This window comes from Cricetulus griseus, chromosome X, assembly GCF_003668045.3.
Source record: "Cricetulus griseus strain 17A/GY chromosome X, alternate assembly CriGri-PICRH-1.0, whole genome shotgun sequence".
Classification (NCBI taxonomy): Eukaryota; Metazoa; Chordata; class Mammalia; order Rodentia; family Cricetidae; genus Cricetulus; species Cricetulus griseus.
The window spans coordinates 39,638,665-39,664,941 of NC_048604.1; the positions used below are offsets into that span (position 1 = coordinate 39,638,665).

The 26,277-nt window shown below is 40.4% G+C and overlaps 1 protein-coding gene across 3 annotated transcripts in view; it reads right to left on the reverse strand.

Annotated features, from left to right (window-relative positions):
• The window catches only part of Mid2 (midline 2), a 96,989-nt gene extending 71,102 nt beyond the window's left edge, over positions 1–25,887 (reverse strand). Inside the window, exons 1-2 of one of the 3 annotated variants that reach the window (XM_035449971.1) lie at positions 25,385–25,887; positions 10,315–11,030 (exon numbers count right to left, since the gene is read on the reverse strand). In XM_035449971.1, the coding sequence (XP_035305862.1) occupies positions 10,315–11,030; positions 25,385–25,388 (720 nt within the window). In that variant the 5' untranslated portion in view covers positions 25,389–25,887. The remainder of the gene's footprint in view (positions 1–10,314; positions 11,031–25,384) is intronic. The other 2 variants (XM_027433598.2, XM_027433599.2) reach the window with 2 other exon arrangements.
• Positions 25,888–26,277: the final 390 nt, after the last annotated feature.

Below are 26,277 nucleotides of genomic sequence, written 5' to 3' on the forward strand. Positions count from 1 at the left end.
AAAGTCTTTTCATGTTAAAATAAACATGCCTCTTTGTTATTTTAAGTCAGTTTTGAAGAATCACTTTGTTTTGTTCCTTTCTATATATTCCATTTAACGACTGGGCTAGGTTCCCTCTGTCCAGACCCAGTTAGTGTAACTTTTTCAAAATAGTTGAACCATGACAGCAAAAAAGCCAAAGTGGCAGGGGAGATTGGAATGGAGATATCTGCTGGGAGGAAACAGGACAGGAGGTTGGCAGAGAGAGCAGGATGAAGTTCCCATTTCCTGCTGCAGGAGGTTACCTCTGAGTTTTTTTTTCATTTCCCTTTTGTGAGGGTGAGAAGCCATTTTAGCTTATGAAGCTCTGAGCCCCTGTTCACCTTCTAATGACTACATTCTAGCTCTCATAAAACTGTACATGTGTCTAAACAGCACAAGAAGACGGGAAGATTTGGCTGCCTTCCATAATTGAGATTGTAAGAGGCCTGTGTTAGCTAAATTGGCAGTCTACACTGATTCCATTTGCACCCTAATTCCATTTCATTTGTGTTGCATAGACTTGGCCTCATTGTGCTCTGTAGTTCCTTTTCCTAAATAACATGATTTTCTATCCAGGAAGCCAGGCACAGACCACTCTTCTTTCAGACAGCATCCCATTTTTCAAAATGCACTCTGACTCACCTAAATAACCGCTGCTTTTATTTTTTTAGTTCTCACAACCTTAGACACAGGTTACTTAAGGTAATATTCTTCTTTCTTATTGTATCTCTCAATAAATTTAGTCATACATTTAAAGAAAACAGCTCTTCATTAAAGGACCCTACTCTATTTGCAATGCTCCATTCCATGGAGGTGTATGTAATCACACACATATGAACACTTACCCACACTGACCTGATAAACAGTCTTAAGACCTAGAAAGGGGTCCAGATTTTCTGTTTGTTATATTAAGATATCTACTATTGCCAACGTCCTGTATTCTATCTAGCTTTCCAAAAGATAGAGGGAGAATATTGTCTAATAATAGGCAACACTAAAACTTTGGAGTTTAAAAAAAAAAAAAACTTTGGAGTTTTGATATGGGAATTGAACCTTGGAGCGGGAAGTTGGAACAAGAAAGGAAAAACAAAATCAACCCCAAAGTTAACCTTTTAATGATGAAGACAATGTTCATGGATCCCCACATCATGTAATTCAGTTGTAGAAAACAAGAGAAGATCAGGGTAGGAAGTAGAAAACATGGGGTAGATTAGGAACAAAGACCAGACAAAAATCATCATCATCCGAGGTCTAGGGATATAACTCAGTGGTATAGCACTTGCTCAACACATAAGGCCCTATGTGTAAGGATAACTCTTTCCGCCACCTGCCTGATTTCCGCCACCACATTAGAGCACCCAAATAACACACAGAGACTTATATAAGTTACAATGCTGCTGGCCAATAACTAGGATTTCTTAATTGCTAGCTCTGTCTTAAGTATCAACCATAGCCATTAATATATATATTTTATAAAGACTTGCCTTATCGAGGACACCAGTGGAATGCGTCCTCTTCCTGGGATTACATGGAGACTCTGTCTCTACTCCATTTCCCAGAATCCTCCTTGATTCCTAGCCCCACCTATCTTGCTTTCCTATTGGCCAACAGTGCTTTATTTATCAACCAATAAGACAAACATATACACAGAAGGACTTTCCCCACCACCTATGTTCAATCCACAGTGTGGTGGGAGGAAGCCAATTGACAAAATAATCCATAATCACAGCACTCAAGAGGCTGAGGCAGGAAGATCAATCATTCATGAGTTCCAGCCAGTAGAGTGAGAATGTGCCTACACAAACAAAACAAATATCTGAGTCAGTGCTATGATGCCCATTCTTCAGCATCCTTTTTTTCTTTTCTTTTTGTTTTTGCATCCTATCCATACATGGACATTACCTGCTCTTCTAAAAACCAGAAGTCAGAATCTTAATATGTTTTTCTGGTCATGGTCTACCTTCTTCTTCCTCCTCCCACCAAAGTGTTTGTCTTAGGAATACTTTGCTTTTGCTTCAGTCTGTCACTTTATATATCAATTGCATATGGCCTTTCAACAACAGAACACACCATCTGGTCGACAAACTGAAGCCCACACCCTTATGCCAGAGTTTATTCTTTCCCCCAACATTTATTTGCTGTTGCATAGACACAAGCTATGTCCTACAATGAGATGTAGATGATGTACTAGTTGAGTATCACACAGGCCAACTCTAAAGTTTGTTAGAAAATAGCCAGACTCTCTAGTCAGGTGAAATATGTTGTCGCCACCTCCCACACCTTTGTTCACATTGGGCACAGACCCACACCACCACTTCTGTCATGATCAGAAAAACATTCAGTAACAACTCAAACCATTCTGTAGGCTTCCATTCTTCTTTGGATGCATACCATAATTAAATAGCTTAAATAGGTACATTTTACTCAGACTTTCTTTAAAAATCTAAATATAGCAATTATTTTGATAACACTCACCATAATGACTAGAGGCCAACTGTACTCTCCTAGAAGCTTCAGGATCCCATTCTGTCAATCTTTTGGCTGCAATCTTTTCTTTCTCTTTCATCTGTTCTTCCTTCATATATAATTGCGGACCATGAATGTACTGTGAGAGTCAATCCTTGACCCCCCCTCTCAGCTTGCTTTTTTTTGCATGGCTGTACCTCCATTCTGAAGCTAACTAAATCTACTCCTCTAGTCATTTCTCAGCCACTGGAAAAAATTGAACTTCAATTCCTTCTAGAATCTTTGCCCTCTCAAGTCTTATAACATTCCATAATTTCATCTGCCAGATATTTGAACACATTCTGTTCTCTTAACCAGAACATCCTCATTCCCTGACTTTGCCCCCACTCCCCAATGAGGAGATCCAAAACCTCACCTACTGTCCCTCCAAGACTCTCATGACTTCTCATGCTTGAATTTCCTGATAACCGTGTTCTTAATTGTCTGTCTGTCTGTCCTCGTTCCACCAGTTTGTGAGATTAAGCTGTGCTTATCTTGGCAACATCAACACCTATTTTGGGGCCTGGCACCTAATAGGTGGTCAGCAAATGTTAACGAATGAATGCTGAATAACACTCGATTACAAGTTGCCTTTTACTAACTTCTTTATTTCTGTCTTCATGCTTCATTTTTAAGACATCCCCAACTCAAACACCCTTCTTTAACCCTAAAACCACTGCAGTCATGCATCAAGCCCTGACAGTTCTTTCCTCATGGAGTCTTTCCAGTTTGACCCTTCTTTGGTCACAAATCCATCTCCAATTCTCAGTTCTAAACCTGATGACATCTTTTCCCTGACCTAACTCTGGACTTCAGATCATCCTGTGCAATTTTCTATCATGTTACCAATCAAACTGAATTGGATTTTTCAATTGCTGTGTCTGTTTTCCCTACTAAGCTCAAAGCCACACTGTAGCAAAGACTGTGCCTTATTTCTTGTAATTCTTGCTTCTGGCACATCTCCAAAATGTTCAATAAACAAAGTGTTCATTAATTGTCTCTTAAGTGAATAAAGGGTGCTCTAGCCCAAATCCCTGATGCTACAGTTTGTTAATGATTCTTTCTATCTTCAGGTAAAACAAAGAACAAAGGCATGTTCTCATTACATCAAATGTTCATGTATTTAAGAGACATTACCATATTTTCATCTTCAAACATCATTCCTTTAACTTCAATAATTCTTGCTTCCTTAATTTCTCCTTACATATTCTATGTTTATGTAATAGGTTCCTGTGTCCAATAAGAACAGCCAAGATTCTCATCAACCTCATAGTAATCTGAATGATCCATCATCTTTTGAAGTACTCTCAAATTAGTGATTTAGCTCAGACACTGGTGACTAAAAGACCTGGGACGAAACAATGTCAAAACAGAAAGGTGAGAACACAAATAATTGGAGTTCCTATTTGCTAAACTTGCTCTTAAACCGGAGAGACAACAGAAAATATCTTTCAGCACAGGGTCCCATTAATACTACATGAGCGCAGCGCCAGAGAAATCGATGAAATCTTGGAAGAAAAAAGCAAGGATTTAGATGAGCCTTAGAAAGCAGTTTTAGTAGAGATGAAATTAAAAATACACTTACTCAGACACCCACATAATCCATTTATGGAATTATTCTGATTTTTTGTTTTGTTTTAGAATCATGTTCTGTTTTCTTATTTTTGAGACTCAGTCTTGCTATGTAGTCCCAGCTGGTTCAGAACTCACTATATAGATCAGGCAAACCTCAAATTTAACAGCGACCCTCCCATCTACTGCTCCCAAGTGCTGAGATTACAGGCTTGTGCTAACATGCCCTTGCCTGTGTTTGCTTTTCTGTGGGGTTTTTTTTTGAGACACATTCTCATGTAGTCTACAGTGTACTCAAACTCACTGAGCCAAGAATGACCTTGAACTCCAGATCCTCTTTCCTCTACCTCCCAAGTTCTAAGACTGTAGGCATTTGACACCACACATGGTTCTGGATATATATATAATATATATATATATATATATATTATATATATATATAATATGATGGGGGAGAAGTCTTGAACAGTTAAGAAGCAACAGAGAAGCCATCTTTACAAGCAATAGTGACTTTCTGATCTTGAGTTGGAGGCTGATGACAGGGTTAGCAGAAAAACCCCTTGACAGATACTAGCCTTCCCATCCATTACAATCATCACCACACCTCAGAGCACACATATCCCAACTCAGTTTTTTCTTTTTTCTTTAGGCTTGGTAGAAAATGTATTAAATTGCTCTTTTGCTCTATTTAGCTATTGTGATTCTAGACCCAAGTGATCAAGATATAGAAACAACCTTTTCATCTACCATCATCTATGCTAACCCACTCTGGCTTCTACTAAAGATTTTCCAATTGAGAATAGATGTCTGGCTCATTTTTAGTGACTCCTAGCCTTGAGATAGATTCTTTTTTGAGAATCTGCCTAAGGTGTCTACAGAAAGTCTGTCTTAAACTCACGATCCCCACCTGCCTAACTTATCAGTAGATATCACAGACATTCTCTCAACTTCACATAACTGTGACACATATTTACAGACACAATGATACAATGCCACAGAGCCATTCTCAATCACCAATTCATGCAAGAATGTACACACTCACAGATGATGATTCATACATATTTATGCAAATATACCCTCTTCCCAACCCAGGCTCTCATAAAGATATGTATCTTCTCATGTTTATATTCATGCTCATATTGGTTCAGATATAATCAAATGCTCACTGGTACATAGTTGTGGGGTATCTGTCTTAGCCAATAGAAGTGGGTGCCAAGTGGGTGCACAGACAATTGACTGGGGAAAGGCAGTGGTAGAATGAGAATAGGTGGGAGAGGACAAAAGAGTGACTGAGTAGGAAAAAGGGTAGCAATTAAAGTGACAAGATTCTAAAATATCTTATTTTTCAAACTTTTAACTCTTACTATAGCTTTCCTTTGAAGGTTCTCCAAAACTTATAGCTCACTTCTCTTTTTCTGGGAATCTAGCTCTCTCTCTCTCTCTCTCTCTCTCTCTCTCTCTCTCTCTCTCTGTCTGTCTCTCTCTGTGTGTGTGTTTGTGTGTATGTGTGTGTGTGTGTGTGTGTGTGTGTGTGTGTGTGTGTGTATGTGTGTGTGTATTTTACTTTCCCATGGAAAAAATATACTGTAACAAGACTCTTGATATGTAAATGTAGCTCCATTTAATAATTATTTGTAGTGATGAATTAGAGGAAATGAAATGAGAAAAAGAAAATGTGCTTGTTTATCCCTTTCAGGAAATTTCTCTATTCCCCCTGGTTTTCATCAGCTATATTTTTGGCAGGCTGTGGTCATGGAAATGTGAAGACATCACTCTCAAAGAGAATTATAATAATCACATCTGATTTATACAGATGTCACCATAGGGTTAGGCAGTTGGAAAATCCAGTAATCAAAATGAATAGGCACTTAAAATTAAGGACATGTCATACTTTCACTCATGCTCTGGGCTTGAAAATTATCAGTAGTTCACAGAAGGCATTTTCAGACTTCCAAGTTATTCCTAATGGCAAGACTGGTTTGTATCTACTAATATGAGAACCAAACCAAGCTATGGGCACTAGTATACTTCCTACAAATAATTATTATACTGGGCATGGTGGCTCTTGCTTATAATCCTAGCACCCAGGAATCAAATTCAGGAAGATTGTGAATTCAAGGTCAGCCTGTGTTATATAACAAAACTTGTCTCAAAAAAAGCCCAAAATAGAACAAGCAAGCAAAAAACCCATGTCATTATGAATATATAAGTTATTTAGATTTTTAAGGAGATATTATATACATGTGCCAGATGGACACTAAGGAGGATACTGAAGAAACAAAGACTTTGGATCTGGCCTCAAGGAATTATGATATCTCTGTAGTATGTTGCAGCAGACTTGTGGCTTTGGCTTGAGCTCTAAAACACCAGTAGAGTTCCTAAGCAGGCCAAGGGAAGAACTGGTGAAAGTAGTGAGAAAGAAAAGAGCTGGATGTTCAGTGGGCAGTTAAGCTCATCAGAGTAGATGAAGCTGGTAAATTTGAGAGTTCTAAGGGGAAAATGTAAATGAGCAGCAAATGGTAAAAAGCAGATTTTAAACTATCAAGTTGAAGTCTACCAGCAAGAGAGAGCCACTGAAATTGGCCTCTATATATAACATTAGATAATATAATATTATCGGTCTTTTATAAGGGGAGGAACTGCTATAAATGGAAATTCTGAAATGTGAAGCAGTTTTATAAAAATATAGCATATATCATGAACTAAGTAAGATATGTGTAACTGTGTAACTGACTATTGTTTGAATTAATTAAACCACTAGTAGTCTTCTAAAAGTGTGTGTCTTGAAGCTCAACCCTATAGGAAGATTAAACAAATAAGATCATAAAACATTATATAGGTACACCCAATCCTCAATTCCATTTTGAAGACATGTTCAAAAAACAAGCTAGCTTCTGATTACTCTGGCCTTTCTTCTATACCATAATGGTTTGCCTGCTTTTTGTTGAACAACATTACAGGTCAGTAATCCTAGTCAAGGAGGTTGTACATAAAAGGTAGTTCTAAAAGGCCAAAAGTGAAGCCCCAGAGTCAAAATTAAAAATAAACATTACATCAGTTATTGACCATAAGTCAACTCTGTGTGATTGGGGGGGGGTTAGTGTGTGTGAGGGATATACACTACCATTCTTGCCCTTTTCTGACAGAACTTTCTGTTCCTCTCAGGACCAGTGGAATGTGCTTAGGTCATCTCCCACATAGCCTTTGCCAGCTAGCTGGCTTTCTCCATTCTCCTTAGAAAGGAACCAAGTGAATAATCACAAATGTTTTCTAAATTTAAATTAACACAAAGTATTACATATGATATTACTCTGTTTCATATGAAGAACTAATATCCTTTCCCACTTGGCACAAGATGGAGTGATTTCTCCAAGCCCCACAGGTCCCCGTTTCTCCTTCTTTCTCCCTCTCCCCCACCTTCCCTTCCTCTCTCAGACTCTATCTTCTACACACACACACACACACACACACACACACACACACACACACACACACACACATGCTCGCATACGTACACACACACACGCAGAGAACCTCCTTCTCTTTTCCAAAGTCCTAGATGTTCCAGACAACATAACAAACCACACACTTGGGAATGATTCAGATGTCTCCACTCTCTATCCAAAAATGAGCAAAAATAGTTTCCACTTAATTTATAAACAGACTTTTCTGCACATTTCCTAAAAAATTAAAGCGAAACTGTCAAAAAAAAAATATAGCCACTCGTTCTCCAAAAAAATTACTGATTAGTCACAGACTACGGCATCTTTTTATAAAATACACTTGTGTTTCTCCAACCCTGCAGACAGGGACTATAGCTGCATGTTGCCAAATGCCTGATCAACGACCCCATGTTTTCAGCTATTTTCAAGTAGCCAGTGTTCTGTAGATACAGGCTGACTCTGCTCAGTCTCTTTGTTATCTCAGCAGTACATATGGATGCTGGTATTTCTGTCTGGAATATTTTTCAAGGCCAATGCCTCATTATGATCCTAACACCTGAAAATATTTGGCAGTGATTGCTCCATCCTCTCCATATCCCCCACTCTTCTCACAACCCACCCCATCTTTTGCCATTGTGAAACTGAATGTTCTGTAATTGTATCCTTTTCCTGATTGTGTTAACCGTGTATCATGACCTATGGAATGTGTAGTTGTTGGAGCATAGAGCTAAGTTTTAAGTCACATTTCAGAGGCAGAGACAACAGTGTAACAGCAGACAAGTGGGGGGAGGGAGGGAGTTGACTCTGCCTGAAGACTGGTTTTCAGTTCCAGCCCAATTGCTAAAAAGCTCTGCTGACATTAACCAAATGACTTTGTGCAACAAAGTCTTGGTTTATGAAATTTCAAAATGTCTGGCTTTGACTAGATCAGGAACATGGTCTGAAAATTTGTTGACTCTTAAATTTAAGTCAATAGCATTCCCCTCTGCAGCCCTACAAGAATGAAAGTTTCATCAGCTGAAATCAAAGGATTGACATTGACTTTTATACACATTAGATATACACTTGCTCTTAACCAAAAAGCTGAGGAAGAGGTTACATATTGGAAGCAAATAATCATCAAGAGACACAAACCAATATTTCAAGTGTGGAATTCTAAATATTGTATGTAGTAAAATTACAGACAAGAAACTGGATCCTATTATGAGAACTGTTACCCTTACACTTATTTTAATATAAAATTGGATAATAAATTACCAGATTACGACAGAAGGAAAACTTCCATTGCCTTCTTGCCCTCCTTGCATGCAATCTGGGCCTTTCTTCTAGCTTGGCTTATGTGTAGAGGGTCTATTTGGGGATACTGATCTTACTATCCATTTAAACATTTTATTTTTTTGTTAGATTTCCTTTTATTTTATAATGAACACATTATAATGAAATGTGTGATAACATAATATTCATTGAAGAAATAACAATTGTTTTAAGATACATAGCAATGTGGGCAATTACACATTTAATTTTTATAAAACAACATCTAATGTACACTACAGATTTTAGTCCTCTGGAAGTCCTTAGGCATTACCAAATTTAAACTTCTTAAAATTGGAAATAATTTTCCATACAATATATTCCAACAGTGAAAAAATATGGAATGCTTCACATAGTTCTTGCACCAGGGCCATGCTAATCAGTCTTATCCATATCATTCCAATTTTACTATATGTGCTGCCAAAGCTAGCAATAAACAGTTTATTTTGTCTGGAATCTATGTTAAGTTGCTTCCTTCTTGAGAAAACTTATACCATATATCAGAAAAACAATAGGAATAGAACAGTTTGCTAGATCTGACATTTGTGAACATCAAAGTGAGGTAAGATGACTTTTAAAACTAGGCACTCAGATTTGAAAACAAATATTATTTAACATAACTTCACAGAACTACCCATTGAACACAAGTCAAAGACTTGAAACTTCTAAGATGGAGACTGCAAAGAAGTGTTTGAGCCTGGACCTTCAATAACAAACATGGGCACAAACTGAAATACTAGGTTAACAGTCATTGCTTTCAGTTGAAATTTTTAGACCAGGTGTTTGACCACACCTCCAGACTTGCTGATACATTGGTATAAGTATTAGCTATAAGTTAAGTGCTCAATGGCAATTTACAATGGCGAATGCCAAGTATTAATTTCTTTGCAGTACCGACTAGGCATTTTTTGTTGTTTTTGTAGAGCTGGAAATAGAACCCAAGGATTTGGCACTTGCTAGGCAAGCACTCTAACCAAGCCACATCCCCAGCTCTTGCAAACACATATACTAATGTCCTTCACAAATCTCTCAGCTACATAGATACACTCAGACCCTTCCACCCACACCTCCACAGAGACTCACCCAAACGTATGCCAATCAGCACATATGCTAATTGTACTACACCTACACAGGTAGTCACATACTGAAAAGAAGAGGCGGAAAGATCATAGCAAGGATAGGTAATGTTTGATGTGTCTCAGAGGAGAGAGGCTGCTGTTACCCTGGGGAAGTGGACAATGGGCTTACTTTCCCAGAATTGCACAGAAATACATAAGAGCAAGCAGGCTTCTGCAAAAGATAAGTTCCAGGGAAAACTTGCAGTGAGTCGGTTATTCTCCATGAAAACAACTTGAAGTTGATGCACTTATCCTCTAGAAAGTGACCCAGTTTATGGGGAGCTTGCTAACTGTACAACTATGTATTAAATCATCAAAGTTGTGAGGGAGGGGATACTGCTTACCTTTAGTTTCTCAAATCGATCATTCAGGGAAGCGACCTGATGGTCTCGGTGACGACCCACCAGTTTGCATAAGGCACAGATCAATTGGTCATCAGATACACAGTACATGTTCACTTTCTCATTCTCATGGTCCAGGCAGGTAATCCCTCGAAGATGTGTATCTGAAACTGGTTCCACCAGGCGATGGCTGGTGAAAGGTTTCTTATTGGGATGTGTGGCCCGGAGGCAACGGTCACAGTAGGAGACCTCACAGGTGATACATGTCTTCACAGCATCTCTTGGAGGGTCCTGCTCACAGAATTGGCAAGCAATTCGCTCACTAGACATGGCGGAGCTTGGCCTGTAAGTCCTCTCCCGACGGCTCTCAATTGGAGAATTGGGCCCACTGACTGAAGCCTTTTGAAATCGATCAATAATGTTCTGCAGGGTCACATTCCTCTTGAGGCCATCCAGGCCCCGGTGATTCAGCGAGATAACATACCTGCATGTAGGACACTGAAAAGCAGTAATGGGTTCAATGGATTCACCAGAGCTGCAGCTTGAGACCAAGATGCGATGGGCACAGCTGAAACACAGGCTATGAGCACAAGGGAGCAGAAGGGGGTCTTCAAACAACTCGAGGCAGATTGGACAGGTCAATTCAGACTCCAGTGTTTCCATCTTTAGTGAAAATAATCCTGCTGAGGCATTAAGAACCGCAGAGGCTGGGCTTTCACCTGCAAGTAACACAAAGTAAGAGTCATTAAGCATTTCCAAAGGAAAAGTGGTTGCAGAATAATTATATTGTAACCAATGGAGACTTTCGGCCTGATAGACTCCCCAGGGATGCTTAAGCAATAGGAGTTACTTGGAAATTAATCAGGAAGCTTTTCTGTACCCCGCTCTCCTTCAAACCTTGTTTTAGACACTTGCCTGGGTTTTTTTCCCTTTACTAATAAATAGAACCAAGGGGCCACCTCTGTGTCTTGGTTTCCTGATTAACATTACTATTCCAGCTCACACACTTGGCATGGATCTTTCTCTGCTAAATTCTCCACTGACATCTCTGAGACTGTGATGAGTTGGGGGCCCTACAAATTTCTCAATCCCTACTCTCCAATATTGTTCTCTATTTCACGTCAAGGCAAGATATAAGGGCTGTTCCTATTTTACATCCAGTGGAAGGAAAACAAGGCTATATTTCAAACTAGCTCTCTCCTTCCTGAAATGATTCCATTCTAAGCGTCTGCATGGAAAAAAAAAAAAAAAAGACAGACAGCTTTGGGGAAATGCAGTTTTCAGTGCAGGGTAATATATTTTTCTTCAGCGTGTGAACTTCATATGACTACACATGGAAGTTTGTTTGATCCTATTCCTAGTAACTGAATCATTAAAGACAAAAGATGATAGTTTGCCCTTTCACTTTCTCAAACCCTCACCTTCAAAGAAGCGTTAATTCCATCAAGTTGAGTAGTGAAATTGTAAACTTAGTAACAACTGCCATCACTGATGGCTTCAGTTTGGTTTTATTGTTAAATACTTTTTCAGCCTGTTCCAAAGCTCATCTCCCATGGGTATTTTCACATTTATAAAACATGATCAAATGCAAATCAATATCTAGATGAAAACTGGCAAGTTGAACAGCCAGAAATCTTCAGATCTGGTAACCTTCATTTTAGTGTGGACCAGAGAGTAAAAGAAAGAAATCTCCCAACTGACAGAACTAACCAGTTTGTCACTTTATGCATTTCCCCACAGGCATTTCAGAGTTGAACATACAGATATTACTTAACTTAACATTCTAAGTTAGCTCTCACTGAAGACAAATAGAAGACATGTCTCAATGGCTGAAACTGTTGCTTCTCTTATTCTATTATTATTTTTTATTTTTATTTTTATTTTTATTTTTTTTTTTCGAGACAGGGTTTCTCTATGTAGCTTTGGAAACTATCCTGGCACTCGACCAGCCTGGCCTCGAACTCACAGAGATCTGCCTGCCTCTGCCTCCCGAGTGCTGGACGTCTTTTTATTTTTGAGTAGTCTTGTTTATCTCACTAGCATTAGAGATCTTCATCAGGACCTGAAATTTTGATTCTTGCACTGGTGCTTGTTCAAATATTTTCATTGATTAGTTATATGTGCATAGTCCTCTGACAGGAATCAAAAATACTGAGTACAATTATATCTAGCACCTAAGTACAATAAAAGTATACACAAAAGATGTTTCTAGGGCTGGAGAGATGGCTCAGAGGTTAAGAGTACCGACTGCTCTTCCAAGGGTCCTGAGTTCAACTCCCAGCAACCACATGGTGGTTCACAACCATCCGATATGAGACCTGGTGCCCTCTGCTGGTGTGCAGATATACATGGAAGCAGAATGTTGTATACATAATAAATAAATAAAATCTTAAAAAAAAGAAAGAAAAGAAAACCAAAAAGATGTTTCTAAATTAAAACTGTTCGATGCACTGAACTAACCAGCTATTTAATCGAACATCCTTCTGTAAATGGAAACGGTTTATAAGGCAGTCACTCCCAGTTATTTTAATAGGTACAAAGGTTTGTTTAGCTACATTTTTAAAATTGAGACATGTGATATTTTCATTTTACAATTTTCAGGTATTTATACATATCTTCACACATATGTCTGTATAGAAATCTTGTAATTGGATACCTTTAGAGAAGGAAGATTACAACTCTCATACAAGGTAAGACTATTTCCTTAGATAATTACAACTGATGCCCCTCAAATGCTCAAATTGAACATGGCCACAAATGAACTTATACTCTGTGACCATCCTTGCAAAAAGCACAATTGTTTCCTCTTTCGAATTTCCCTAAATGATGAATGTTATTACCCAAGCCTAGGAAGTGTTTATTACTTCAAATACTGGGGGCTTCTAGAACATTTTCATTAACATATCTGTATTTCCAACTAATTCTTTCCTCTCCTGGAGAGCATCAACAATTTTGTATTTTTATTCAGAGCATGGTGACTGGTACAAAATAGTTATTCGATAATGGCCAAACCAAAAGTAAAAAGGTACATAATGTTTCTTGATTATTTATTTAACTGTGTTCTGAGTGCTGTGCTAAGCACTTCATGTACATTATTCATTACATTCTTTCAGGAATGTGAATATGTAATTATTACTAGACCCATCGCATACTTAGGAAAACAAGGCTGAGAGTCATTAGCAAGTCAACCAGAAACACAAAGCAAGAGCAGAGACCAGTCTCATGCCAAGGCCTGTGCTTTTCCCCCACACCTTCACTCTTATCTCACCTCCTTCACTGAAGTTATCTCGACTATTTACAAGAGGGTTTCTAAATGGCCTGCTTCCGCTTCTATTTTTGTCCCTCTGTGTCCCTCTGAACCTATCTGCTTCTCTGACTCCTTTCTCTAGGACTATCTCTATCCGACACTATACTTCTATTACAACCCCTTCCAGGGCTTCAGGCATTCTACAATATCTGTGTTGAAAACTACCTAGGTTGGTCAGAAACAATGCTGAAAGTCACTTCTACATGTTGACACCTATATAAAATCAGTTAGAGTGCCACAATTCCTCTACCTTAAATGGGTGCTATGGAAATTATTCTGTATAGAGAAATACCTCTTCAATTTCATATGAACCAAAAAAAAAATGTGGTCCCAAATCAATATGACCCTTGAACCTCACTATGCAATTAAGTTTGGAGAAACACATTCTGAGGGGCACAACTGCCTTATATAAGGTTAAATTTTTAACTAGGGCTTTCTGGACCTCATAGAAATGTCTGCAGAGTGTGTGAACGTCATATGCATGTATTACCTGAGGAGGATTGTTCATCGCTTTCAAAAGACTCTCAGAGGTGTCCTTAAGAGTAAAGTCTAACATCAAGAACAAACAAACAAAAGAACACAACAGAAAAGATAGACAAAGTACAGAAAACTACTTAAATAAGCTATAACTTATGTTATCTTTACAGAAGTGCAATCAGTTAAGATGGTTACTTAACATCCCTGACCTTAGACTGAGACTGCCCTCTAACACCTGATCTTCCTGCTTCTGCCTCCCCAGTGATGAGATGGTAGGTATGCTCTACCATGCCTGGCACTCCATTCTGTTTCATTTCATTAAGACACAGTAACGCCATTAGGCAATTTGAGGGACTGAATAATTTTTGCAAGTTCCTCAAACATCTGTTTATTCATTTCTCATTTATTAAGGCTCCAAATTTGCAATACTCCTGTTTCAGCATGTCTGAAATTCTCCTCCATTTTCCCTACCTCCATTACTATCTAAGCATCATTATAATAGCAATTACCCTTTTCAGTTTTCTTTAAAAAAAAAACACTATCATTACAAATAAAGTAATTTGCCCAAGGTCATACTTACTTGCAAATAGCACAGCAAGTGTTCAAACTTAGAAAAAAAAACCTCTAGAAATAAACCCAAATATTTACAGTCAACTTATTTTTGACAAAGGTTCCAAGATAATTCAGCAAAGAAAGAAAGGGAGAACTTCATCTCGCGTGTACAAGAAATGAAGTTAGAAACCTACCTTACAACGTACAAAACTAATTCAAACTAGACATCGTGGTGTGTGTGTGTCTGTAATCCCAGTACTTGAGAGGTGGGGGGGAAAGGATCATAGTGAGTTCAAGGACACTCTGGACTACATAGGGAGATCCTGAGCTACACATAAAAAATCTCTGTCTACAAGATAAATAAATGAAGACGGATCAATCATCCAAGTATAAGAATCAAAAGAGTAAAAGTCTTAGAAGAAAAGATTGCTGTAAATCTGAGATGACCTAGATTAGACAACGTGATTCTTTGGATCACAGCAAAAGCACAAGCAACCAATACAGATACATGCTCCTTCATCCAAATTTAAACTTTTAGGGCTACAAACAACACCATCTGAGAATGAAAAGGTAGAGGATCTTCCAAAGATAATAAACAAATAGACAGTAAACACATGAAAAGATACCCAACATCATTAGCCATTAGGGAAATGCAAACCAAACAAACACACTAGAATAGCTATAATAATACAAAGCAAACAAACAAAAATGGAAAGTAGCAAGTGTTTGCCAGGATATGAAGAAATTAAATCTCACATATATATCATGTTGGCACAAATCTAAAATGTTGCAGCTGCCTTGGGAACTAGTTCGACATTTCCTCTAGAATCAAATGTAAAGTTAACATCTAATCAAGCAATTCCACTCCTAGATATGTACTGAATAAAGTAAAAAAAAAATGTGTTCATTCAAAAACTCATAAACACCAATGTTCACAGCAGCAATATTCATAGTAGCCAAGAAGGAAACAACCAAAGCTGGTCATCTAAGAATGATCAAAACATGGTTTATCCATAAGACAGAATTTTATTTAGCTACAAAAACAAATGGTGTATTGATAGATGCTTCAATATAGATAATCCTTTAAAATATAGTTTAATCCCAGCAGTCAGGAGGCAGAGGCAGGTGGATCTCTGTGAGTTCGAGGCCAGCCTGGTCTCCAGAGCGAGTGCCAGGACAGGCTCCAAAGCCACAGGGAAAGCCTGTCTGGAAAAACCAGAAAAAAATACAGTTCCAAATGAAAGAAAACAGTAGAGAAATGTAGTATATTGTGTGAGTCCCTTTATATGAAATGCCTAGAATGGGGAATAGAAAGCATAACCACAGTCAAGGAGTAGAAAAGGGAAGGAGTGGGTGTAACTACGAATATGGATGGACTTTCTGGGATTTTCACAATGTTCTGGAGTTAGATAGTGATGGTTGCACATGTCTTTTTTTTTTTTTTTTTTTTTTTACTATATTCAGAACCATTCAGCTATATACTTTAAAATGGTGACTATTATGGTATGTGGACAATATCTCTCTTTTATTTTTTTGGTTTTTCGACACAGGGTTTCTCTGTGTAGCTTTGGAGCCTATCCTGGCACTCGCTCTGGAGACCAGGCTGGCCTTGAACTCACAGAGATCCACCTGCCTCTGCCTCCCGAGTGCTGGGATTAAAGGCATGGGCCACCAACGCCCGGCATATTTCAATTTTTTAAAAGATATTCAAAGTCAGATCAAACTCCAAAGTCAGATCATAGCTAACTACCAATGCAGTATTAATATATTACAAATCGTGTGGTTATGTAGTACCTATAAACTCTACTGGATGACTTCTATTATTTTTTCAGATAGGGTCTCATGTGTATCTCAGTAGGCTTTGAGCTCACTATGTAGCCAAGGGTGACCTTGAGCTCCTGATTCTCCTGCTTCATCTGCTTAGTGCTGGAACTTAGGTCTTCATCACCACTCCCAGCTTGAATCGATCACTTCTTTATGTTGTTTTTCTAGGTCAGCAAGTCTCTGTCTAGCTCTTGCAATGCCCTGAGACATCTACAATGTGTCAACAAGTGTCAGAAAAGTCTTAAGCCCTAACTTCTTACTCACTGAAAAATATTTAAATGGCTGCTAAAAAACACTTAATTCCTGCCTACATCACAAAATACTTTTACTGGAGGAAGGTTTACAACAAAAACAAAACAATGAGAAACCGCTGCAACAGAAAGGTTTTGACTCACTGATCTGTTTGGAATTAGAAGGTGCTAAAGACAACAAAAGAATGTAAATCTGATAGAATATGAGCCAATGAAAGGTAATCATAAAGTTTTCCCCAGAAAACACAATTGTTGGTCATAAAATGCATTAATAAATATATGAAATGGTAGAATCAATAGACATATTAAGAAATAAATACCCATGTGCGGTCCCCAGGAGAAGGGGAAAGGAACAAGATCTCCTGAGTTAAGTGGGAGCACGGGGGAGGGGAGAGGGAGTTAGGAGAAAGAGAAGGGGAGAAGATGAGTGAGGAGGACATGGGGGAGCAGGATGATTGAGTGGGGGGAGAATAGAGGAGAGCAAGATAAGAGATACCAACCCAGGTGTTGGTGGCACACGCCTTTAATCCCAGCACTTGGGAAGCAGAAGCAGGTGGATCTCTGTGACTTCAAGGCCAGCCTAGTCTACAAAAGTAGTTCCAGGCCAGCCTAGGGCAGTTGCACAGAGAAACCCTGCCAGGGGTGGGGGGGGACATAAGAGATACCATAACAGAGGGAGCCATTATAGATTTAATAAGAAATCTGGCACTAGGGAAATGACCAGAGATCTACAAGGATGACCCCAACTAACAATCTAAGCAATAGTGGAGAGGATACCTTAAATTTCCCTTCCCCGATGAGATTGATGACTACGTTATATACCATCCTAGAGCCTTTATCCAGTAGCTGATGGAAGCAGAAGCAGACACTCACAGCTAAACACTGAGCTGAACTCCTGGAATCCAGTTGCAGACAGGAAGGAGTAATGAGTAAAGGGGTCAAGACCAGGCTGGTAAAACCCACAGAAACAGCTGACCTGAACAAGGGAGAGCTTATGGACCCCAGACTGATAGCTGGGAAACCAGCATAGGACAGACACAGACCCCCTGAACATGGTTGTCAGGAGGCCTGGGTAATCTATGGGGCCTCTGGTAGTAGATCAGTATTTATCCCTAGTATACAAATGGACTTTGGGAGCCCATTCCACACAGAGGGATTCTCTCTCAGCCTAGACACACTGGGGAGGGCGTAGGCCCTGATCCAAATGATGTGACGAACTTTGAAGATCCCCCATGGAGGGCCTCACCCACCCTCCCTGGGGAGCAGAAAAGGGGATGGGGTAGGAGGTTGGTGGGGGGCAGGGGAGGATGGGAGGGAGAGGGAACTGGGATTGACATGTAAAACAAGCTTGTTTCTAATTTAAATAAATAAACACCCATGTGCCTACAACCTAGAGTTCCCTTACAGATGATTTAGGTACTGGTACATAAACAAATGTGCATGTTTTTGTTCTCTCTACTAGAAAACTGTGCCTGCATAGCTTATCTTTACTGTCTATCTTCTTTAGTTTGAGCTTTGTTAAGAAGTAGGAAGAGGAGAGGGGAAGATGGGGTACCAATGAAAGCAAACTTATTGGTGAGGTATGATAAAGTTCTTTGCCTGTACAGAAACACAAAAGGTTTGACTCTGACTCTCTCTCTCTCTCTCTCTCTCTTTCTCTCTCTCTCCTTCCCTTCCCTCTTTCTCTTTCTTTTGAGACAGGGTCTCAATGAGTAACCTAAACTAGTCTCAAATAATCCTCTTGCCTTGGCCTTCCAAGTGCTGAAATTACTGTCATGCACCATCAATCCTACCTAAAAGAAAGAGAAAAAAAAATGCTTCAATGAAAGTGATTAAAGTTTCAAAACATAACACATTTTACACTTACAAGATGAAAAATTGATTTAAGTATTGGCCTCCAAATCTAGCATTAGCTAGCTCTGATCGAGAGTTATGATCAAGCAGCTCGGATCTGCACTTGACAGAATTCTATTATTTCCAATGCTGTTTGAACATAGCTAAATACCTACTTATCCCAACAGCTAACAGTCTATGTAGTTGTCATCTTCCAGCTCTTCTGAGTATGGCTCCAGACTCTCACTCTCTCCCTGGGGAGCTACAGTCTACCCTTCTTCCTAGAAAAGCCATAAATGTGAAAGTAAGCTTCACCTCCAGACTGTAGATGAGAAAGGAGCTATAGTTTTATTTTTTTTAAAGTAGTAACGCAAAAACTATCCTTCAGGATATTAGCATTAACTACTCATGAGACTTTCCTGAACATACTAAAAACTATCCCTCTTCCTTGGAGGATGAACAAATAAGTGCAGGCTTAGTCTGTTTCTTCAAGTGCAAACTGCTGTTCAAGTTGAACTAGAATCACCAGTTGATCCTTTAAGATACTTTCTAGATCACACATCCTATTATTATAGAGTTCTTTCTATTTATCATCATGCAAAAAAGATATCTTGGATGCTATAAACTAGCTCCTACAAGCATGACTCTTATTTACAAGCATAACTAGACAGGCTAAGAAGTGATAAACATTATCACCAAAGGAACTAAAGAGGACAAGGTGTATGACTGTCCCTTGGCTAAGCTAATGTGAAATGTAGTCAATGTATTTACCCGCTGTACCTCAAGGAAGATATAATGAATGTTTCAGTAAACAACTAAAGGGGAAGGGAATCCCTTGTGAATATCAATCAATGGAAACATCTTCTGGAACTGAAAAAGAAAACAACCAAATACAAGAACTTTATGATTAGCGAATGGCTCATTCAAGTTCACAAAAGATCATTTGGAGCCCTATGAATGTTGGTACATGGCTGTAATTCCACCACTTGGGAAGCTGAAGCAGGAAGATCACAAGTTAGTTCAAGGCCAGCCTGACCTATGTAATGATTTCAAAGTCAGCCTGGGTTACAAAGCAACTGTCAAAAAATTCTAACATAAAAAGAGCCAATGCATAGAATTCTCTATATTCTATATGATGAGGACTCAAAATAGAAGACAAAATGAAGGTTAGGTAGGTTGTCAATGACCATAATTAATTATAATAATAAACATATTTATATAGTAGTTTTATAGTTTTAAAAAATATTTCATTCTTATAATAGAGTCTTCTTGAAGTCTTATATCTAAACAGTGCTAACTTAGTGGTGCTAGAGAAAACATTTAAATTCTTTAGAGCATAGCTTCTTTATCTCTTTAATTAAAAGCACCTGCTATATGCATAGCATAGGCTCTTGTGATGATCCAGTGAGGATAAAATAAATCAATCTGCTTTTAAATTACACTTATTTGCATCACACATTCACACATCACCCAGAACACTTTTTTACAAGCCAATAAATAACATTTGGAAATTCATCCCAAACACAAAATTGACATGATAGAGGACAATTACACTTCTCCATAAAATCCCAGGAAAATTATGAGTCTAACTGCAGTGTTTGTGATGCTCATATGTCTTCCCATTTAGGCTAGGGGTTCTCCTGAGGGAAGAATTATGGCTAGTACTTTCTTTTTCTTTTCTTTGTTTTCGGAGGCAGGGTTTCTCTGTGGCTTTGGAGGCTGTCCTGCAACTAGCTCTGGTAGACCAGGCTGGTCTCGAACTCACAGAGATCCATCTGCCTCTGCCTCCAGAGTGCTGGAACTAAAGTCATGTGCCACCACCACCCAACCCTAGTGCTTTCTTTTAGTCTTCTTTCACACATTGAGAGCTCAGAACTGGAGGTTAATTACTGATCGGTACAGAGAACCTGATTCAGTTCCTGTCTAATAGGTATTAAAGCCTACTCAGCATTTTTATAGTACATGAATTTAATGCTATTTCCTTCCAATAATTAGCTCCTAAACCTAACACTTTGGGTATTTTATATAATACAATCATCATTAAAATGAATAGCAAAATAGTAAAAGCAAAAGTCCTAAGTCTGCCACAAATACAAAAGATTAATCAAAGTGTGATCAAAATACATTGTCTGAATATGCAATGTTCAAATAAAAATATTATTAAAAAATGATTAATCAAATAACCAAAAATGGATTTGCTGAGGTAACTTATAATGGCTGACAAGAATTATGATTCATAACACCATTATCTTAATGCAGATTACACTAGCAAATCATAAGGTTGGGAACAAATGAAGAACAAACTTATTTACCTATGCTACTAGTACAGATTTTCATCCATTTTAAGACTGAATATCCAATCCTCTCTTTTTCAATGACATATTTTTAAATATTCAGTGATTTTTAAAGTATTTAATGGTCTACCAGGATGGCCAGTCATTTCTACTTCTATATAATAAAACTTGTATGTATGTAGGGCATTCTATTGAATGTTAGGCTGCAAGGACCCCAAGTTCTAGTCAGTAACAAGGAACAGAAAACAGAGGCCTATTTTAAATCAAGCTTCTACTCTCCGGGGAACCACATGGATCCTAGCAACACTGAACAAAAGGGTATAGACAAAGTGATAAAGGATTCTCGACTACAAACCATTTTTCTATCTGTGGACAGTACATGTATATACATGCACACATTTTACTCTCCTGAATTAACGTTGTCTTCCATGCCTACATATTATGCTCTTATTAGAGCAAATCACAAATATTGGGATTTTATATTTCCGGATGAGTTTTCATTATATAATGGGTTTGTTATCGGATCATCTGGTCTCTGTAAGAGGATGATCCAGGGCCACTGTTCATCATCAACCAGAGGACTCTGACCTGCAGGAAGAGGCTAAGGCAAAACCCAAGGTCAGGCCATCAGAGTGCTGAGAGACAAGACCCACACTTTTCTAACCCATTTATGCTGAACCAACATCATAGTGCAGATTCTATTCAGGCAAACATCACATGGAACAAGTGATGGTGGGATGATGTCACTTTTTTTTTTCAAAATCCCTACGCCATGTTAACTTGGAGCATCTTATGCCATCTAATAGCCTCACCAGTTTATAGGCTTTCTAGGGAAAAATATAGGATCTGCAAGTTTGACTAACAAAAATGTTATGTGATTATGGCCATGAAGAATAAAAAGATGAAAAAAGCAACAGACAGAAAAAGCCACAGAAAGCAAACCTCTTCACCCCAGACAAAAACTTTCAGGAGAGTTTTAGTGCCTGAAAATGGATAGACACATATATTGACCCTTGAAGGTGAGGAGGGAGGGTAAAGGGGACTAGCAGTCTGCACAGGGCAGATAATTAAGGAGGGTTTTCAAATTCTCTCGCCATCACTCATCTGAACTTCTCACATTATGCTATGACTCAACACACAGAGAAGCACTTTTTCTAGCCTCCTCTGTGTACTGCTCAGTGATACAAACACACTATTTGTTGAGGATCCAGAAATAGAGACGTAAGCACAATACAGACTTTGTACCAAAAATTTCAAAAAGTGACTATATTTCGGGCCAGTGAGCTGGCTCAGTAAGTATGATTGCTGGCCACCAAGACTGATGACCAGAATTTGACCAGGAGGACCCACATGGTGGAAGGAAGAAACACCAGTTTTCCTCTAAGCTCCATCTGTACACTACGGCACACATGCATGTTCATATATGCACACACATGCACACAAACAAATAAAGGTAAAAATTTAAGTGACTGTCTTCAAAACCTCGTGAACTGCATTATATCCATCAGAACATGTTACACCTCATGTTTGGATTCAGGTCAGGACATTCAGCTTAAGGAGCCATGCCATAGACACAAAGCTTTCTTTTGCACAGAAGACAGAACAAAAACTCAGCACTAAATGGAGTTGGAGCACCCTCGGGCCTCTTCTAGCAGCTGAGTCCCATGGCTAACATCTAAAAATTGAGCAAGATCTATAAAGATTGAATGACCAACACACAAAGACAAGCAGTTATCTCTAAAAACAGTCATCTGAGACATAAGTCGGTGCCTCATCTCTGTCTTCACCTTTCACGGTTCTACCTTCCTGTTGAGAAAGAGAAATTTTAGCTCTCAGGGACCTAATAGCCAAAGACAGTATTCTTTCCTCTTCATCAAGCCAATGAGTTTTGCTGGGTGATTAAAAAAAAAAACCCAAAAACAATCTTCTGTAGTTTCCTTCTTAATTGTTGTGGTGTCAGCAGATTTTATGGGAGGAGGGAATGGAAAGGTTCACTACTCAGAACACTAGTTGGACACAATTATGAGACTCCACCGGCACTATTTTAAGATCTGCAAGTTGGAGCAAGTTGCCCTGTTCTTAGAGGAAGGATTAACCAATTTTATCTAAGTCAATTTGCACTGTTCAGATGATCTGTTTGTGAAGCAACCATGTCACTCCTATTTGCAGCAGTACCTCTCAGAAATGGTCTTGCAAGGTACAACATGCTAGGTAGAAATCCTAGTAGTTATGAAAGTAAATAGAAGAGAGAGAGCCCTTCATGGTCCATAACCGCTCTTTCTACTCCACACATTACACTCCCCCGCCCCATCCTAGCCTTGGAGATGGAAGCAGAGTTCAGCATAACACAAATATGAACCCAAAATACTGAGACAAGTCTAGGGCCTCAACACAATCAGCAGAGGCCTCTGTATATTAAAGGTTCTTTAAAAAAATATTGACTCACTGCTGCAAGGTGCTAATCATGCTTGGCTAGCCAGACCTAAAACTATGCCACTTTTTATTGGGCATTAAGTAACTGCCCCCATGTTAGCTAAAAATGGGTGAGGTTGTGTATTCAAATGAGTCTGACTCAGATTGTTAGGTTAGAGTGCAATCAATATGATTTATGACTCGACTTAAAATCATCACCATTACTTTCTATGTCTAATTGTGTATGTTTCCATTCAGCTACACATACATTTGGTGAAACAAATTGACTTAAGATCTAAATTACAATAATGATTTGGATCCCAGGGGGACTAATAATGGCAAATTAAGGTTTCTGTAAATTAGTGTTCCCATTTATACCCAGTCAACCCAGTAACCCAATAAAGGATAAATGAAGTGCTTTCATTGAAAAATATAATGCTGAGGTTTATAGAATCCTTTTATCTTCAAAGGACCAAGCCAATACTCACAATACCCAGTGCATAATATTATGCCTTTTATGCAAGGGCAGCAACTGTCAAAGAAAGGTCATACAAATGTCTAAAGGCCATAAAGCCAATGCAACATCACATTTGCAATGGACTCTCTGATCTTGGCTCCAAGACTTGTGTTTCAACCACATGAATCAAGTTTTGTAAGGAACAATCAAGAGAAATTTAATTCACATTATGAGTCTGTATTAAGTTAATTGAGCAGGAATATATAAAAATAACAAAAACTGACTCTCCCTCAGGGCAGTGATGAGTGGGGAGGTAAAAAGGTGTGTGTGTGTGGTGAGGTGCTAAGCCAGGGTATAGCAGAGGCTCCATAAGCAGAAGTGAGAAATATAAACTCTCTATTTGGCAACCCCTTCTCCTGTTGGAATTCTGTCAGAGTTGATTCGATTTCGGAGAGGAAGTAGAATCGAATTAAAGTCAGCCCTTATGGTCCAATTTGAAAATCGGATTAATTAATCCCCACACAACAGTTGTCTATTATTACAATTTCCAGGGTTTTCCTTCATAAATACTCCCCCTCGGAGACACACAACTGCCATTCACCGGCCCCACCCTACAAAATCTTCCAAAAAAGAAAAAAAGCAAAGTGATTGAAAAGCAAGAAGGTGCGTTGCTGGATGATGTGCACAGGTTGGTAGAGAAAAGCCGAGAGTGCGGGGACTCTGGGGAGAGACGTGGGTGGACAAATGTTGTGAGGCAGGAATAAGAGGCATACTAGTGTCAGTGCATAAGGAGTGCCAAGAGAGTGGAAAGTGAGGAGTCCCATCATCTCAGGATCCTAATTGCCTGCTCGAAATAGAAATGCCTCCAAACTAAATAAATAAATAATGTGCTGCACGTGAAGTGCGAAATAACCTAAGCCAGCTCATGGCCAGTAGTGTTACAGTAAATCTGCCTGCCGTTACTTAATTCTTACGAGCCCGAAATGGGAAAAGCCTCAAATGTTCCTGCTTCAGTAGCAGTGTGTCCTGTGGACACCCTCAAGTTTTCCTTCTCCCCCCCCCCCCCACGGCGCTGCTTTCACAGCTAGGCCAGAAATAAGGAACCACCCAGACAGAGACTTGAGGATCCCTTGCTTCCTCCAGCGAAAAGGGGGGATTAAGTTTCTCCCGGGTTCCCGCCGGCTGGGTGTCCGCAGCATCACAGGCTGCTGCGCCAGCACCGCTGAGCAAACCGCCGACCACGGGGCGCCGCCCGGGCCGAGGACGCCGTGGATTGCGGGAGCGTGGGAAGGCGGCTGCGCCCTTTCCCAGACTTGCGCCTGGGCGCCAGGAGAGCCGCTCCACTGCTTTCTCCCGGCTGGGCCTGGCCAAGCGGGAGGCCTCGGGCCGTTCCCCGCCTGGGATCCAGGAGTGCAAACTCCTTCGCACGAGGGCAGTGGCAGGAACCCGGGTCACCACAGTGTGACAGACACCGCGGGCCCCGCTACTGCCGCCTGGAGCCTCGCGGACCCTGTCTCCCCCCCTCCCCTTCCCGCCGAGCCCGGGTATCCTCGGCCAACGCTGGCACCTGAAGAGCAACCGGAGCCGGGGCCGAGCCCTGCGCGGGCGGCGACACTCGACCCCCCCACCCACCCAAGGGCCGCGACGAGGGGACGCATTTTTTTACCCATATTGTTCTCGGGTGCCAGCCATGTCCTACACGCGCCTGGGAGCGTCGGCCGCTCGCTGGCCTCCGCAGCAAGCTGGCTTGGGCTCCCGTGCGAGCTCCCGGGCCGCTGTCGCTGCCGCCGCCGCCACCACCACTCTAGGCCGCCGCCTGCCTTCGCCGCTGCGGCCGCCGCCGCCACCGCCGCGCAGCAGCCGGGATCCGCCAGCCCGCGCGCCCCACAGGGGACAGCACGGAGACCGCGACGTTCCCGCGTCTGGGTCTCCCGGGCGAAACTTGAGAGTTTTCGCCTCTCAGTCCAGAGGCAGCACCATGACACCACCGCAGCACCACACTGTCATTTCCGCCGCCGCAGAGGAAAAAAAAAAAAGCAATCCCTTCGAAAGGAGGGTGGAGTGGGGGCAAGCGGAGCCGAAGCTGACACCCCCAAGGGAGCACTGGGAGGGGCCCGCGCAGAAGGGGCGCTGGGCCACCTTCCTAGGCTCACCTTCCTCCGCCCCCGCCACTCCCAGCTCCCCGTGCCCCTCCTCTGGAGGCGCGCTTACATGTTTTCTCCCCCGGCAGGAGTGACCGGAGAAACCTGAGCAAGCAAAGGCAGCGGGTGGGTGGGGTTCAGATTACTACTGTACCTACCAGCTGATTCCAGCAGCCTTTTCTCCAGCGCCCTGTCATCTTGATGGAAGACACAGGGAAAAGGGGTCTGAGCAGGCGTGTGTGTGTGTGTGTGTGTGTGTGTGTGTGTGTGTGTGTGTGTGTGTGTGTGTGTGTGTGTGTGTGTGTAGTATGCGTGCGTCTGCGAGCGGGTAGTGTGTGTGAAGTGCAGAGGGAAGACTATGGCCAAACTCTTCTCCCACCCACCACCCACTACCTCCACAAACCCCCAGATTAGCAAG